Here is a 19113-nt window from a genome sequence, read left to right on the forward strand (position 1 = left end):
ACGGAAAGTACTTGAGGAGCACCTGGGTGGCTCAGTGGGTTAAGCCGCTGCCTTTGGCTTAGTCCCATATTGGGCTCTCTGCTTAGCAGGGAGCCTGCTTCCTTCTCTTTCTCTCTCTCTTTCTCTGCCTGACTCTCTGCCTACTTGTGATCTCTCTCTCTGACAAATAAATAAAAAAATAAAATCTTTTAAAAAAAATTTTAAAAAAAGAAAGTACTTGAATTACTACATAGTTACATGAGGAGAACTCTGTATTATGCTTTAGTTTAGAATTTTTCCTGAAAAAAATTTTTTTTAAGTTTTAAAGTTTTTTTTTTAAAGTTCAGACTATAAAAGTTCTTTATGGTCAAGTTACCTTCAAGTATATACAAGGAGAAAACAGGGGCGCCTGGGTGGCTTAGTGGGTTAAGCCTCTGCCTTCAGCTCAGGTATGGTCTCAGGGTCCTAGGATTGAGCCCTGCATCGGACTCTCTGCTCAGGTGGGAGCCTGCTTCCCCCTCTCTCTCTGCCTGCCTCTCTGCCTATTTATGATTTATTTCTCTGTCAAATAAAGAAATAAATCTTTAAAGAGAGAAAAGAGATATTTTCCTTGGAGCCATCATTACTTTAAAAATGAATGTTTCTCATATATAATTCCCTCATAATTGAGAATTCTGTAAATGGCTTCCTTTTAAAAATTAAACACATTTAAATATGTATTACAAAGTCTATTAAGAGACTTTAAGATGTTTGATCACCTTCTTTTAAATCCTGTACAGCTGAAGTATTTTTTACCAAGCTAGTGGAACCGGAAGAGAGGAAGAGCAATGTTAGAGTTTGAATTGTGACCCTCCAAATTAATATGTTGAGATCCCAGCCCCTAGTACCTCAGAAAGTGACTATATATTTTGAGATGGAGCCTTTAAAGGGGTAAATAATGTAGAATGAGATCATATAGGTGGGCCCTAATCCAACAGGACTAATGTTATTATAAGAAGCAGAGACTAGGAAATAGATATGCACACAGGAAAGACCATGAGAAGACACGGAGAAAGATGGCTATCAAACAAAATTGCCAAAAACTGTCACAAGAGACAAAGGTCATCATATAATAATAAAGGGGTCAATTCATCAAGAGGATACATCTAACATTGGAACACCAATATTTATAAAGTAAATATTAACAGAATTGAAGGAAGAAATAGTAACAGTAGGGAACTTCAATCCCATTTTCATCAATGGATAAATCATTAAGACATGATTAATAAGGAAACAGCAAACTTGAGCAACACCGTAGAGCCAAAGGACCCAAGAGCCATATGCGGAACGTTTCATCCAACTGTAGCGGTATGCACATTCTTTTCAAACACATAGATCATTATCCAAACAGACCAAATATTAGGTTATGATACAAATCTTAACAAATTTAAGTATCAAAAGAATACCATATGAAGTATCTTTTCTGAATACAATGGTATGAAACTAGAAGTCTATAACTAAAGGAAAATTAGAAATTCATAAATATGTAGAAATTACACTCCTGAATACCCAATGGGTCAAAGAAGAAATCAAAAGGGTAATCAAAAGTACTTGAGACAAACAAAAACAAGCACAAAGCATACCAAAATTTACAGTATGCAGCAAAAGCAGGTCTAAAGGGGACATTTATAGTGCTAACGGCCTACACTAAAAAAAAGAGGGGCTTCTAGGTGGTTCAGTTAGTTAAGTGACTGACTCTTAATCTCAGCTCAGTTCTCAATCTCAGGGTCTTGAGTTCAAGCCCCACATTGGGCCCCATGCTCAGCACAGAACCTACTTAAAAAAATAAATAAATAAATAATAAAATATAATAAAAAATAAAAATCTCAAATAAACAACTAACTTTACACTTCAGGGAACTACAAAAAGGACAAACTTAGCAGAAGGAAGACAATAATAACGATCAAAGCAGAAATAATGAAACAGAGATACAATAGACAAGATCAATGAGGGGCATCTGGGTTGCTCAGTCAGTTGACTGCTGGCTTTTGGTTTTGACTCAGGTCGTGATCTCAGGGTCATGGGGACTGAGCCCCGCATCAGCCCAGAGTTTGCTTGTCCCTTACTCTCTGCTCCTCCTCATGCTCGCTTACTCACATGCTCTCTCAAATTAATGAATAATAAATTTTTTTTAAAAAATCAATGAAACTAGGGTTGGTTTTTTGAAAAGATAAACAAAATTGAGAAACCTTTACCTAGATTAATAAAAAAAATAGAGAAAACTCATATAAATAAAACTAAATGAAAAAAGAGTCATTACATTTAATACCACAGAAATACAAACGATCGGGACGTCTGGGTGGCTCAGTCCATTAAGCCTCTGCCTTCAGCTCAGGTCATGATCCCAGAGTCCTGGGATCAAGTCCCGCACTGGGCTCCATGCTCAGTGGAGAGACTGTTCTGCCTCTGCAGCACCCCCTTCTCCCCCTGCTTGTGCTCTCTCTCACTCTCCCTCCCTCTCTGACAAATGAATAAATAAAATCTTAAAAAAAAAAAAAAGAAATACAAACGATCATAAGAGACTACTATGAACAATTATATGCCAACAAATTAGATAACTTACAAGAAAAAGCTTAACTCAGGGCGCCTGGGTGGCTCAGTGGTTAAGCCGCTGCCTTCGGCTCGGGTCATGATCTCAGGGTCCTGGGATCGAGTCCCGCATCGGGCTCTCTGCTCAGCAGGGAGCCTGCTTCCTCCTCTCTCTCTCTCTGCCTGCCTCTCTGCCTACTTGTGATTTCTCTCTGTCAAATAAATAAATAAATAAATCTTAAAAAAAAAAATGCTTTAAAAAAGAAAAAGCTTAACTCCTAGAAATGCAACCTACCAATATTGAATCATAAAGAAATTTTTAAAAATATGAATAGAATAATAAGTAAGGAGGTTTAATCAGTAATCAACTCCCCCCTAATAAAAAGTACAGAACGTAATGGCCTCACTGGTGACTTCTACAGGTATTTAGAGAAATTTAATGCCAACCCTTCTCAAACTCTTCCAAAAAATTGAAGGGAACACTTAAAAGTCAATTAATAAGGCCACCATTACCCTGAGATCAAAGCCAAACAAGGACACTACAAAAAAGAAAATTATAGGCCGATATCCCTGATGAATACAGATGCAAAAATCTTCAACAAAACACTACCAAACTGAATTCAGGAGCACATTAAGAGGATCATACACCATGATCAAGTGGGATTTATCCTTTGGATACAAGGATGATTCGACATGTGCAAATCAATAAATGTGAGACAGGATATTAACAGAATGAAGGATAAAAATCATATGATTGTTTCAATAGATGCCAAAAAAGCATTTGACAAAGTTCATCAGCCATTCGATAAAAAACTCAACAAAGTCGGTTTAAGGGAACATACCTCAGCATAACAAAGGCCATATATGAAAAACCCACAGCTAACATCATACTCAATGGCAAAAAGCTGGAATTTTTCCCTTTAAGATGAGAAACAAGAAAAGGATGTCCACTCTCACCACTTATGTTTAACATGGTGCTAGAAGTCCTAGCCAGAGCAGATAGGCAAGAAAAAGAAATCAAAGGCATTTGAATCTGAAAGAAAGAAGTGAAATGGTCTCTGTTTGTCAGAGACATGACCTTATCTACAAAAAAATCCTAGGGGCACCTGGGTGGCTCAGTGGGTTAACCTCTGCCTTCAGTTCAGGTCATGATATCAGGGTCCTGGGATCAAGCCCCACATTGGGTTCTCTGCTCAGCAGGGAGCCTGCTCCCCGCCCCCCATCTGCCTGCCTTTCTGCCTACTTGTGATTTCTGTCAGATAAATAAATAAAATATTAAAAAGAAAAAAGAAACCCTAAAGTCTCCACCAAAATACTATCAGCACAGATAAATAAACAAATGTAGAAAAGCTGCAGGACACAAAATCAATATACAAAAATCAATTGCATTTTTATGCACTAATAACAAACTATTCAAAAAAGAAATTAACAAAACAATCCCATTTGCAATAGCATGCAAAAGAATTTAAATACTTGGGAATAAATCTAACCAAACAGATGAAAGATCAGTACAGTGAAAACTATGAGACGCTGGTGAAAGAAACCAAAGAAGACAGAAATAAATAGAAAGATATCCCATGTTCATAGATTAGAAGAATTAATATTGTTAAAATGTCCACTAATATCCAAAGAGATCTACAGACACAATGTAATTCCTATTCAAATTCCATGGCTATTTTTCACAAATTTAAAAAAAAATCCTAAAATTCATAGGTGACAAAAGTCCTCAAGTAGCCTGAATATTTTTGAGCAACAGGAACAAACCTGAGGTTCTCACATCCTGATTTCAAACTATATTACAGAGCTGTAGTAATCAACACAGTATGGTACCAGTATAAAGACAGACATAAAGGATAATGAAACAGAATAGGGGGCCCAGAATAATCTACACATTTATGGTCAATTGATATTCCATAAAGATCTCAAGAAAGCTCAAAGGGGAAAGGTAGTCTCTTCCAAAAATAGTATTGAGAAAACTGGGTATTCACATGCAGAAGAATGAAATTGGAGCCTCTCTCACAACATAATACAAAAATTGGCTCAAGATGGATTAAAGACTTCAATGTTTACCTGAAACTGTAAGACAACTAGAAGAAAAGAGGGAAAATATTTCTTGACTTGGTCTGGGAAATGATTTTTTTAATATGACCCCAAAGGCATTGGCAACAAAAACAAAAGTACATAGAGAGATTGCATCAAACTAAAAAGTTTCTCACAGCAAAGAAAACAATCAGCAAGTTAAAAAACCCTATGAAATGAGAGAAAACACTTGCAAACTATACATCTGATAAAGGTTTAATATCCAAAATATAGAAGGAACTCAAAGAACTCAAAGCAAGAAAGCAAATAATCCAATTTTTAAATGGGCAAAGTACTTGAATAGACAGTACTCTAAAGAAGGCATACAGGCACCTGGGTGGCTCAGTGGGTTAAAGCCTCTGCCTTCGGCTCAGGTCATGATCCCAGAGTCCTGGGATACAGCCCCACATCAGGCTCTCTGCTAGGCAGGGAACCTGCTTCCTCCCCTCTCTCTCTGCCTGCCTCTTTGCCTACTTGTGATCTCTGTCTGTCAAATAAATAAATTCTTAAAAAAAATAAAAATAAATAAAAATAAAAATAAAAAAAGAAGGCATACAAATGGCCAAAAGGTTTATGAAAAAATCCTCAACATCACTAATTACCAAGGAAATGCAAATCAAAACCAAGAGATAGCACCTAACATATGTTGAAATGGGTATTAAGGCTAAAAGATAATAAGCATAGGTGAGGATAAGCAAAAAAGGGAACCCTCATATACCTTTTGTGGGAATGTGAACTGGTACATCCATTTTGGAAAACAGTATGGAAGTCCCTCAAAAAAATAGAACTAGAACTACCATAGGATCCAGGAATCCCACTTCTAGGTATGTATCCAAAGGAAATGAAAGCAGGATCTCAAAAAAATATCGGCACTCCCATGTTCACTGTAGCATAATTCAGAATAGCCAAGATATGGAATCAATCTAAGTGTCCATCAAGAGGTGAATAAATAAAGAGAATGTGAGCTATATACATACATACGATACATATGTGTATATGTATCGTGTGTATATATATGTATATAAAATGAAATATTATTTGGTCTTTAAAAAATTAAGGAAATCCCATCATTTGTGACATGAATGAACATGGAAGACATTACGCTAAGTGAAATAAGCTGGACACAGAAAACCAAATACTGCATGATCTCATGTGGAATCTAAAACCATATAATTCATGGAAACAGAGAGTAAAGCGGTGGTTGTCAGGGCTAGGATGGGGAGTGGGGTAGGAGAAATGGAGAGATGTTGATCAAAGTGTACAAAGTTTCAGTTATGCAAGATGAGTAAGTTTTGTAGATCTAGTATAAGCATGGTGACTATAGTTAACAATACTGTATTGTATACTTGAAATTTGGTAAGAGAGTACATCTTAAGTATTCTCGCTATACACACACACAAAATGTGATGGATACTTTAATTAGCTTGATAGTAGTAATTGTTTCACAATGTATATGTATATCAAAACATCACATTATATACCTTAAATATATTCAATTTTTATTTGCAAAAATCATAACTCATTAAAGCAAAAAAAAAAAAAATAGGGATCTAAAAGAATTCCACGATTCCTCTATTATTGTGCTAGATATATAACTCCAGAAAACAAGTAAACATGCATCAAATCACAATTTCAACATAGTTCTCTCTCTCTCTCTCTCTTTTTTTAAGATTTTATTTATTTATTTGACAGACAGAGATCACAAGTAGGCAGAGAAGCAGGCAGAGAGAGAGGAAGAAGCAGGCTCCCTGCTAAGCAGAGAGCCCGATGCGGGGTTTGATCCCAGGACCCTGGGATCACGACCTGAGCCGAAAGCAGAGGCTTTAACCCACTGAGCTACCCAGGCACCCCCATCGTTCTCTTTTTAAGAATATGTGGGTTAACAGACCAGAATTCAGGATTCATCAACACCAACATAAGCCTGGTGTTTTTATTATAAAGTATGACTAATAACATAGGACATTATCTTCTTGTCAGAGGGTTTTGGAGGAGCCAAATGCATAGACATCATAGAAACAAGAGCTCTACTGCTATTCCTCTTCAAGTGTAATTCCCCAGGAGCTGCTGAATGCAAAACTTCCATTTACTTAAGGTTTTAAAATTCAGTTCAACAGAATACAGAGACACACCCTGTTTTAGGAAATAATTTTGAGGCTAAACCCTCTAAAATATCAGAAGATTTCCATTTTAAACAGTCTTCTAATATTTTTAAAAGATTTTATTTATTTTTGCTTTTAAGAGGAAGAGAGAGTGCAAGAGCAGGGGAAGGGGCAGAGGGAGAGGGAGAGAGAGAGCAGGGGAAGGGGGCAGAGGGAGAGAGAGCCTTCAGCAGACTCTGCACTGAAGGCAGAGCCCGAGGCAGGGCTCAATTCCAAGATCACCAGAGCTAAAATCCAGAGTCTATCACTCAACAAACTGATCCACCCAGGTGCTGCCAGTCTTCTAATTTTTATAAATAATCCCTAGGAAGGTCAAATACAGAGCTAAACACTTTCTCATTAGATCGCTTAGGAAACTTGCTCTGTTTTGCTTAGCTGTAAATATAACCTCATCTCCATAAGATATTTATGTAATTCCCATATAATATTTAATTACGTAGAGAAAAACAGTAATTTACAGCAGAAACAATTTGCAGGAGCCACCTTGATAAAATGTGCAGAATTAGCATCAGGAGTAATGCTTCTTAGTATGAAGAACTGAAAAGGACACAGCACCAATCTTTGGTATTCCTGGAAAAAATGCATAATCTGAATCTAATTGTGAAGAAATATCACACAATCCAAGTCAAGGCATGGACTTGCTGAGAAGTAACTGGCCTATATGCTTCAAGATGTCAAGATCATGAAAGACCAAAAACAAACAAACAAACAAACAAAAACATCAGCAACAAACTTTCTTTTCCTTTTTTTAGCTATTTCATGTTATAAGAGAAAAATAAGACACAGAAACTAAATACAATGTTTGATAGTGGATTGTATCCTGGACCAGAAATATTTTTTTTCTTGTGCTATAAAAGTACACTAATGGCAGGGTCATAGGGAAGTTCTATTTTTAATTTCTTGAGGAATCTCCACACTGTTCTCCAAAGAGACTACACCAACTTGCATTCCCACCAACAGTGTAAGAGGGTTTCTCTTTTTCCACATCCTCTCCAACACATGTTGTTTCCTGTCTTGGCCATTCTAACTTGTGTAAGGTGCTATCTCAATGTGGTTTTAATTTGAATCTCCCTGATGGCTAGTGATGATGAACATTTTTTCATGTGTCTGATAGCCATTTGTATGTCTTCATTGGAGAAGTGTCTGTTCATATCTACTGCCCATTTTTTGATATGATTGTCTATTTTGTGTGTGTTGAGTTTGAGGAGTTCTTTACAGATCCTGGATATCAACCTTTTGTCTGTTCTGTCATTTGCAAATATCTTCTCCCATTCCGTGGGTTGCCTCTTTGTTTTCTTGACTGTTTCCTTTGCTGTGCAGAAGCTTTTGATTTTGATGAAGTCCCAAAAGTTTATTTTGGCTTTTGTTACCTTTGCCTTTGGAGACATATCTTGAAAGTTGCTGTGGCTGATATCAAAGAGATTACTGCCTATGTTCTCCTCTAGGATTCTGATGGATTCCTGTCTCACATTGAGGTCTTTTATCCATTTTGAGTTTATCTTTGTGTACGGTCTAAGAGAATGGTCGAGTTTCATTCTTCTACATATAGCTGTCCAGTTTTCCCAGCACCATTTATTGAAGAGAGTCTTTTTTCCACTGTATATTTTTTCCCGTTTTGTCGAAGATTATTTGCCCATAGAGTTGAGGGTCCATATCTGGGCTCTCTACTCTGTTCTACTGGTCTATGTGTCTGTTTTTATGCCAGTACCATGCTGTCTTGGTGATCACAGCTTACCCTAAAGATACAGATGTAGTGAAAAGAAGGGCCATCTGTACCCCAATGTTTATAGCAGCAATGGCCATGGTCGCCAAACTGTGGAAAGAACCAAGATGCCCTTCAACAGATGAATGGATAAGGAAGATGTGGTCCATATACACTATGAAGTATTATGCCTCCATCAGAAAGGACGAATACCCAACTTTTGTAGCAACATAGACAGGACTGGAAGAGATTATGCTGAGTGAAATAAGTCAAACAGAGAGAGTCAATTATCATATGGTTTCACTTATTTGTGGAGCATAACAAATAGCATGGAGAACATGGGGAGTTAGAGCAGAGAAGGGAGTTGGGGGAAATTGGAAGGTGAGGTCAACCATGAGAGACTATGGACTCTGAAAAACAATCTGAGGGTTTTGAAGGGGCGGGGGGTGGGAGGTTGGGGTGCCAGGTGATGGGTATTATAGAGGGCACGGATTGCATGGAGCACTGGGTGTGGTGCAAAAATAATGAATACTGTTATGCTGAAAATAAATAAAAAATAAATTTTAAAAAAGTACACTAATGGGGCAACTATGAAATTTTAATCTGTAGATTTTATAAGAACATTGTATCAACATTAACTTCCTGATTTTGATCACTGTACCATGGTAGTATAAGAAAATGCTTTATGTTTTGTTTTGAAGTGATTAAGCCTCATGTCTGCAATTACTCTCAAACACCTTTTTATTTTATTTTTATTTTTAATTTTTAAAGATTTTATTTATTTATTTGACAGAGAGAAATCACAAGTAGATGGAGAGGCGAGCAGAGAGAGAGAGGGAAGCAGGCTCCCCGCCGAGCAGAGAGCCCGATGTGGGACTCGATCCCAGGACCCTGAGATCATGACCTGAGCCGAAGGCAGCGGCTTAATCCACTGAGCCACCCAGGCGCCCCTCAAACACCTTTTTAAAAGCAAGCTGGAGAGTTGTTAATTTAGGAAATCGCAATGAGAGTATATAAGAATTCTTTGTAACTTTTATGTAAATTATAAAAATAGATAACCTCAGACAAAAAAATTAGAAGACAGATCTAATATAGTACTTCTTCTAGTACCTCTACTCTATTTTTTTTCAAGATTTTATTTATTTATTTGAGAGAGAGTGAGAGAGAAAATGAATGAGCATTCGAGAGGCGGAGGGAGAAGCACACTCCCCACTGAGCAGGGAGCCCAAAGCTGGCTCCATCCTGGGATTGAGGATCATGACCTGAACCAAAATGCTAACACAACTGAGCCATCCAGGCACTCCTCCACAGTAACTTATGTTGTTCAAAATTATAACCAGGATGGGGGCGCCTGGGTGGCTCAGTGGGTTAAGCCGCTGCCTTCGGCTCGGGTCATGATCTCAGGGTCCTGGGATCGAGTCCCACATCGGGCTCTCTGCTCAGCAGGGAGCCTGCTTCCTTCTCTCTCTCTCTCTGCCTGCCTCTCAGTGTACTTGTAATTTCTCTCTGTCAAATAAATAAATAAAATCTTAAAAAAAAATTATAACCAGGATGGAAGAGAATTTATGTTAAAATTTCTCTAAATTGAAAAAGAAGGGACGCCTGGGTGGCTCAGTTGGTTAAGCAGCTGCCTTCGGCTCAGGTCATGATCCCAGCGTCCTGGGATCGAGTCCCACATCGGGCTCCTTGCTCAGCAGGGAGCCTGCTTCTCCCTCTGCCTCTGCCTGCCATTCTGTCTGCCTGTGCTCGCTCTCTCCCCCTCTCTCTCTCTGATAAATAAATAAAATCTTTAAAAAAAAATAAATTGAAAAAGAAAAGTATGCTGAGCTAATCTTTTCACTGGTATGTTCCTGGCATGTTGTATAACTGCATAATAATTTTTTTCTGTTGACAAGAGGAACAACTAAACATTTGAAAACTACGCTGACCTATTATATTTATTTTATAGGCTTTTTTTAAAAAAACCTACTCTGGGGGGGTGCCTGCGTGGTCCAGTGGGTAAAGCCTCTGCCTTTCACTCAGGTCATAATCTCGGGGTTACTGGGATTGAGCCCTGCATTGGGCTCTCTGCTCCACGGGGAGCCTGCTTCCCCTTTCTCTCTGCCTGCCTCTGTCTGCTTGTGATCTCTCTCTCAAATAAATAAATAAAATCTTTAAAAAACCCACCCTACTCTGGGGGTGCCTGGGTGGCTCAGTTGGTTAAGCATCTGCCTTCAGCTCAGGTCATGATCCTGGGGTTCTGGGATCCAGCCCTGCATTGAGGTCTTGGCTCAGCCGGGAATCTGCTCCTCCCTTTCCCTCTGCTTGTGCTCTCTCCTTCTCTCTTTCTCTCTCTCAAGTAAATAAATAAAATCTTTTAAAAAAAAAAACAACCCTCCTATGTGCCAGTCACTGTGCTAGATGCTGGGATAAAGAAATAAAACAAACATGGTATGTGACCTAAAGGATCTTACAGATTAGTATAGGGGTGTGTGTGTGTGTATGTTGTTATACCATTGTACATGATGGATGAATTGGCTAATACGGGTACAGGGAAAAGGAGGGAGTTACAAGAATCTTCATAAGAGGAATTGTTGAAACTTGGTCTTAACAGTGAGTAAGTGCTTTAGATGCACAAACAGAGAAAAGGATATTTGGGGCGGGTGTCACGGCATGAGCAAAAGACATGGAGCTATAAAACAGCCTAGAGTATTAGTGGGACAGCAAATAATTCCGAACGGCTGAATACAAGATGGGAAGTGGCATAGTGAGAAGATGCTGGAGAGGCAGAGGTTAGTTTTTTGAGGGCCTTGTAAGCTGTTGTGCCAAGAACCTTTGCATAATCCAGTGGAAGTGGGGTTGGGAGTTCTTGGCCGTTTGTCTGTGTCTATGAATATCTAACTTGTTAAGCGATCATACACAAAGCAAGGTACATCGAAGTAGGTCACTCCATTCCCACAAGATGGTTTGTGTTATTATAACAACGGGACAAAACAGAGAATGGAACGTTCTACCATTTTTATATCTTACAGTATGACACGAGAAATACTGACATCTTTCTACTTTGTTATATTGCCGTACGAGATTGGAGGAGACTTGACTTTCAATGCATCAAATGAGAAAGGTCAAGCTGTCAATGAATGTTCTCACTGTCAATTGTCTTTGCAGTCACTGCAGGGAGAGAAATAGTGGCTCAATTAGGACCACAGTGCTTGGCTGTGAATGCACCTCTTTTTTGTTTGCCTCTTGTATATTAGGGTTACATGGGGTCAAAAATCTGTCTCCCATTTTTAAAAGAGTTCAACAGCAAAGGAGAGAAACCTTGCAATCAGAAGCTTAAAGAATGTGGAGGAAATAGATGGTGGTTACTTGAGATTATCTTGGGTAAAAATAAAGGAGCCTCAGGGAAAAAATATTTCTGATTTATTCTGTCTCAGCATCCTGAACTTCGACTTACTCTGGTATAATAAAGACATATAAAGAGAATGAAAAGATAAGCCACGAACTGGGAAAACTTTCAAAAGACATATCTGATAAAGGACAGTTATTCAAAATGTTCAGAGTCTTAAAGCTCAACAGTAAGAAAATGAATAATCCAACTTTAAAAATGTGCAAAAGATCTGAACTGACACCTCACCAAAGATAATATACAGATAGCAAATAAACATACGAAAAAATGCTCAACTTCATACACCATTAAGAACTTGCAAGTTAAAATAAGGAGATAACGACAGCGCCTACTAGAATGGTGAAAATCCAAGAGGCAGACAATACCAAATGTTGGCAAGGATGTAGAGCAACAGGAATTATTCATCACTGTTGGAAACACAAAATGGTACAGTCACTTTGGAAGACAGTTCGACAGTTTCTTATAAAACTAAATACACTCTTACCATATGATCTGCAATCACATTCCTTGGTATTTACCCAAATGAATTAAAAATGTATGTCCACATAAAAACCTGCGTATGAATGTTTGTAGCAGCTTTTTTCATAGTTGCCAAAACTTGGAAGCAACCAAGATGTCACTCAATAGGTAAATGGATAAATAAATTACGGTATATCCAGAAAATAAAATATTCAACAGTAAAAAGAAATGAGCTATCAAATCATGAAAAGATACAGAGAAACCTTAAATGCATATGGCTAAGTTAAAGAAGCCAATCCGAGAAGGTTACATACTGTATGATTCCAACTATATGACATTCAGGAAAAGGCAAAACTAGGGCAAAGTAAAAATTTCTGTGGTTTCCAAGGGTTAGATGAGAGGAAGGGATGAGCAAGTAAAGCACAGGAGATTACTCCGGCAGTGAAACTATTCTGTATGATACCATAATGGTGGATACATGTCATTACACATTTGTCCCATCCCACAGAACACCAGTGGGATGGTAAATAGTGGGACTTCTCAGCCTCCATACCCATATGTGCTGATCCTCATTATATTCATATATATGTATATATAAATATATATATATATATATATATATATATATGAATGGGTTGAGACTCAACCCAAATATTCACATATATATATGTATATACGTGTATGTGTGTGTGTGTGTATTTGTGTGTGTGTGTGTGTATATATATATATATCTGTCTCTGGAGAACCAGAGAATCCCAGCTAATTCAGACAGTACCTGCCACATAGTGGACCTTTGATAAATTATTTTGGGGCACCTGAGTGGTTGAGTTGGTCAAGTGTCTGCCTTCTGTTTGGGTCATATCTTAGAGTCCTGGGATCCAGCAAGAAGTCTGCTTCTCCCCACCCCCAACACTGCCTCTACCCCCTGCTTGTGCTTTTTCTCTCAAATAAATAAATAAAATCTTATTTTAATTACATTTTAAAAATATTTTTTATTTTTATAAGTGAAAAATGGAAATTTCTTTGATGTTTGAAACTTCCATTACTTTACTATTGTTATTTTGTGTGTTTGTTAACCAACTGCATTTTCTTCTTTATGAATTTCATATTTTTTTCATTTACTTATTAGACCCTTTATTTCAATGAACTCATTATAATTGTAATGTGTTAATAAAATTATTGTGATTTTTGTTCCTAAAATAGATGTCATCAAATAAAGGCAACCACTGGCAAAATAAATATTTGTAATTGCGGAAAGAAAAGTACAAGCAGGAGTATTAGTTCAAATACTGAATAATGCCATCTAGTGGAAAATTAATTTTAACTTCTTTTTCTGAATCAGAGATACCCAAATTTCAAGGCCCCTAATTTGGTATTTATGGGACTTCATTAAAATATATATTCTAGCCTCTAATCTGCCCCAGGATCTCTAACTCTAATGTGTATGATAGCTAAAGAGCATTGTGTTAGTATTATGCACATTGTGTTAGTATTATGCACACCATAAAAATTCCATGTTGGTTAAAATTAAGGCTCAGTGGTACACTGTGAGTTCACTTTCTTTTTTTTTTTTAATTTTTTTAGTATATCTTATTTATTTATTTGACAGACAGAGATCACAAGTAGGCAGAGAGGCAGGGAGGGGTGGGGGGGAAGCAGGCTCCCCACTGAGCAGAGAGCCCGATACAGGGCTCGATCCCAGAACCCTGGGATCATGACCTGAGCTGAAGACAGAGGCTTTAACCCACTGAGCCACCCAAGTGCCCCTATTTTCTAACCAGAATTTTCACCAACTTCACCACAATAAGTCATTTTGCAGCTGCTAGCATTTTTCAACATGTAATCTATGCCAGCCCCCTGTGCTAACTGCTTCCCTTGTATTATTTTATTTAATCCTTTCAACAACTTTTGTAAGGTAGGTACTATTATTGTGATATCTTACAGATGACAAGATTGGGGCAGAGAGTTTAAGTACCTTCTCCAACATCACACAGCTGTACCTGAGCCCATCACATGATTATAATGTGCACAGGGCTCTGCGATGGAGCTCATGGTCATGCCAATAGCAAAAAAGGACTAATGATGTTACAGTTCATTTCTGTCATCTACATTCAGCTTAGCATACCGTAGAAATGAGTTATATTCCTTCATTACTAAGGACTACTTAACGACATTTTGTAACTTAATATTTACATGATTTGGACTAATATATCACACACTCAGATGTTCCTAACTATTGGTTATTGATCTTCGGTTTTATAAATTTGAAGATGTTTTCAATGCTTTGCTGTTACTCTCCGTTTCCCCCCAATACTAACATAAGTGAAAGTAAACTGACCTGCTTTGAACCTTCTAGGTAGAGGCAACCTGGAACTAATTTATTTATAACTGTTTAGAAAACCCAGGTGATAGGGATCTGTCAGCCAGGCTAGCCAAATTAAGGCTAATGAAACTGGTCTCAAGCATAGGTGTCTGCCTCTACCCCCCAAAGGCTAAGACACTAGGCCTGCCCAACCTGGCCTGGGTCCACTCAGTGCTGGCAGAAGTCAAACTCTTCTCCCCTATTGCTCGCTGAAACATAGTTAGAATTTATCTCTTATAATCAACTCCTTCTGTAGGGCCCAAAGTATCAACTAACTACAACTGAAAAATTAATTCCTCCTACTGCCTTCATAGGAAATAATGTGAAAGTAAACATAGGAACTTTACAATAGTTCATCTTGAGGCTACATCCCTGAAAACTGCCTGATGCTGAAGTCTTCTGAACATTAGTGAACAAAGAGCATCAAATAATGTAGTGGACTTTTAAACATAGAGTAAACTATAAAAATTTCTCAATTTATTTTCAGATTACTGACTGGATGAAATATCTGCAAATATCATCTTGTATCTGTATCTCTGTGTCCCTCACTCCCAGAGCCCTATCTCCCAAGAGTCCAAACTGTAAAAACCATAAAGTCCAAGGAAACCAAAAAGGTTCAAGTCCATATTCAGCAAAACAAAGGGGGAAAAAATTGATGACTAACAAAGAATCTGCTACCAGACTGTAAAGAACAGAGGAAATAAAAATAACAATAGAGAACATTAACTGAGCACTAATTTGTCCCAAGCATTTTTCTAAATGTTCTTTGCATGCATGATCCCGTTTTAATCCCCACAAGGAGGAGATTTCACGAGGTAAATGCCATTATCTTATTACACGGGTAAAGGAACAGTAGTTAAGTCATTCGCTGGAGTCGCATAGCTAGTAAAACATGCGCCAGAGCCCACATCTACCACACTGTAACAAAGATCAAACCCGCGATCACTTCCTTAGAGCGCCAGAGGCAAACTTGGGGCGAAAAATCCTTTAAATGGATTTCCCACTCAACTAATGGACACCTGCTCGATTACACAGTTCCTTAGAGAACTCGCTGTCTGCAAGGTCATTTATGAACTGGTTGAGCTTTATTATGCGGTTCAAGTCACAGTAAGTCCCACAGGGTAAGAATCTGGACATCGTGGAGCTTAAGAGGCCTGTGGTATTCTTTCCAGGTTCTAAAGTTTTGATTTAATAAGAAAAGGGGCGGGGAGACAAACGAGGTTACAGGAGCTTTGGTAAAGATTTACGTAGGACAAATCAATGCTTTTAACATACCCAGTGTGACAATGTGGTTGAAACCTCCTTTTGGAGATAACCACGTAGGTGCAGGGTTATCATTGTGACTTTGAGGTCCCGGCCACTGGCTTCCTGGCACCCCTGCGAGAAGCCCTGGCGTAAGCTCAAAATACCCCAATTTAAGCATCGGTTTTGTTTGCAATTCGTAAATGCGGTGGCACAGTCGCTAGAGTCCTCGGGCTGCAGGCCACGCCCATAACTATCGAGTGGTGCCGCAGGAAAAGCAGTCGGTCAGGAGCACCCCCGGAACCAAAGCGCTAGCTCCTGCCGGCCCGGGGACTACGTTTGCGCAGCACCGGGGGCGGGGGCTGGCCGGCGGTGGGGCTGACGGCGCGGGCTCGGGCTGAAGGGGCCCGGGCTGGCGGAGGGCGCCGTGTGGTGCAGTGTGGCGACGGCGGCCTACCGGACCATGCTGAGCGGAGCGTGCGGCTGGCTCGCCTCAGCGCTGCGGGGTCCACGCGTGCCGCCGTTCGCGGTCGCCCGTAGGTGCCTTCACGCGTCGGGGGCACGGCGGTCCGCGGACAAGAGCGAGAGGTCCGGGGACCCGCCCCGCGCCTTCGACCCGGCGCTGCTCGAGTTCCTGGTGTGCCCGCTCTCCAAGAAGCCGCTCAGGTGAGATTGGCCGGCTGCGGGTTTGCGTACGCGCCCTCCGGGGGCCGGGCCGGGCGGGGGCGGGTGGGCCGCGCGGCAGCCCTTCGGTCGGGCCGGGTGTTTGCCGCTGCCATTTTCCGGCTCCGGGCGGACCAGCCACCGCGCAGCTCCTACTGCGGCGGGAAGGGCGGGAGGAGACCGGAGGGGAGCCGAGCCCCGGGCCTCCCGCATCAAGCCGCCCACCCGCAGGGATGGGTCGGGGCGTTTACAGGTTCACCACTGGCCGCACCGTGGATTCCCCAGGGAACTTTTTATTAAATGCCGATTCCCGGGCACCACCCCAGGGCGACCCAGTCCGCCGGTCTGGGGGCGGGACTAGAGCTAGGAGTTTTTTTTAGAAGGCCCCGCAGCGGTTCGGTCGTACCGCCGGGTTTATGAACTGTTGGTCCGAGGCGTGTGAACATGGACAGCTGATGCCTGACGACCTTAAACGTTTACGTTCTGGGTGCTGCCCCCTTTGGCCCTTAGTTTTGGACTAGCTGCGTTTTGTAAAGGCTTCTGAACCAAGAGCCGGGGAAAACAGCTCTGGGAGGGGAAAATGAAACGAGAAAATCAGAGAGGGAGACATAATCATAGGAAGCAAAGAGTTGCTCGGGGACCTGAGCGGGGGATGGGCGTTAAGAAGGGCACATGATGTAATGAGCCCTGGGTGTTACATGCAAGTGATGAATCACTGAACTCTACCTCTGAAACTGATAATACGTAATAACGTTAATTAATTGAATTTAAATTTTTAAAAAATGCTCTACAGTTCCAGGCTACTAAAACTGAAGGCTGACAACATGGTATCTATCCGTGGTTATTTTTGGGTGGTGGATTGCTAGTCATTTTTTATTTTCAGTATTTTTGCATTTCTCTTAGATTATTTTCTGTAATGAATACACTCACTCAGTTTTCTTACACCTTGAAATGATCATTTGATCTGCCTCTCAGTTAATTGTGTAATTAGCTCACTGCAGGTCTGTTGTTTTCTAAAGTTTCCTCATTTCTGTCTCATCTTCCTCAAATTTTATTTTTTGTATCTGTTTTTCAGTGGTTTCCTTCTAATGGCTCAGTGTTGCTCTGTTAAACACGTATTCTAAAGCGAAGAAGTTGAGTTTTTCTCCATTGGCTATTTCTGTAGTAAATTAACTGGGATGGTTTTGAGGTTGCCCAGATTAAGAAAGGAATATTTGGATGAAAAAGGGAGATTTTTTTCTGACTGGATTTTAAAAATACATACTAAAGTATAGCTTGAGAATAAAGTAGAAAAGAAAATAAGAGAGAAACTGAGTAAAATGGGAACAATTATAGATTCATTTTCTAAGAGAAATGTTTCAATTGGGTGATACTGCTTTTAGAATTAGAAGCAGTTTAATTCTGCTTTTTGTAATTAACAGTCTGTCAAGAATAAGATAAATGGTGGTGCTTATTGAACACTAAGCTCTTCCAAGCATTTTCACAGTTCATTTTGTTTTCCTTTTCTCCCGTCAGATACGAAGCATCAACGAATGAACTGATTAATGAAGAGTTGGGAATAGCCTATCCAATTATTGATGGGATCCCTAATATGATACCACAGGCAGCTAGGATGACACATCAAAGTAAGAAGCAAGAAGAAATGGAGCAGCACTAGATCATAATTTTTTAAAAAGGAACACAGCTAAACTTTCTTAATACTGCTTACCTTTTTAAAAGTCAGAGTGGCAGGTAGTAAGTGGGAGAGGAGAATGTTTCTGTCTCTTCCTACGTTGACTGTCCTTATACCATTGATCTCTCTAGCGGGACTATTCTACTCAGCCTCCGTGGAAGAAAACTTCCCACAGGGCTGCACTAGCACAACCAGCCTGTGCTTTTACAGTCTGCTCCTGCCCATTACCATACCTGTTTATGTGTTCTTCCACCTTTGGACTTGGATGGGTATTAAACTCTTCAGGCATAATTAATACAGCCAGAGCCAAGATGATACATATATTAATGATACGTCGTGAGTGTCTATCTCTGAAAGCTCAGCTACATAGAAATACTGGAAACCCACTTAAATTGCAGGAAAGGTGCTTTGCCTTGCTTCTCTCAGAGGTTTAGGACTATGGGAGGCTTAGGCTGCAGGAGTTTCTTTTATATTTTTGTTCTGCCCTTGTTTTTTGAAAATTCTAATGTATAACTACTGTACCAGAAGAAACACTTCAACACAGTTTTTTGGAAATTAACAGTCCTAACCATCACCTGATGACTTTCTTACCCCATTCATCTAAAAATAATTAAAATTTTATATATTTATTTTAGATTCAAAGTATTTGGCAGAGTCACATGTTAAGGATGACTGAAATAATTCCAGAGGAATTGTGTTGGAGCAGTTGTAAAGAAATGTATTTGAGCTAGTATGCTAGAAGACTATAATAAAATGGAAATTTTGTGTACTTGTGAACATTCTGAGTTTGTAAAATTACCTTCATTTCTTTGGCATCAAATCCTTACATTAGTAATAATA

The 19113-nt window shown here is 39.5% G+C and overlaps 2 protein-coding genes across 2 annotated transcripts; both read left to right on the forward strand.

The window, feature by feature from the left end:
- The first annotated feature begins 16271 nt into the window (after positions 1-16271).
- Positions 16272-18258, forward strand: PYURF (PIGY upstream open reading frame). Its single transcript, XM_045079377.1, has 2 exons — positions 16272-16604; positions 18117-18258. Exons 1-2 carry the CDS (start codon positions 16402-16404, stop codon positions 18256-18258), a joined length of 345 nt encoding a protein of 114 aa, XP_044935312.1. The 5' UTR covers positions 16272-16401.
- Positions 18259-18352: 94 nt separating this feature from the next.
- Positions 18353-19042, forward strand: PIGY (phosphatidylinositol glycan anchor biosynthesis class Y). Its single transcript, XM_013058048.2, has one exon. The coding sequence runs from the start codon at positions 18353-18355 to the stop codon at positions 18566-18568; it is 216 nt and encodes a 71-aa protein (XP_012913502.1). The 3' UTR covers positions 18569-19042.
- Positions 19043-19113: the final 71 nt, after the last annotated feature.

This window comes from Mustela putorius, unplaced genomic scaffold (assembly GCF_011764305.1).
Source record: "Mustela putorius furo isolate JIRA1106 unplaced genomic scaffold, ASM1176430v1.1 tig00000382_pilon_pilon_pilon, whole genome shotgun sequence".
In the NCBI taxonomy this organism is placed as follows: Eukaryota; Metazoa; Chordata; class Mammalia; order Carnivora; family Mustelidae; genus Mustela; species Mustela putorius.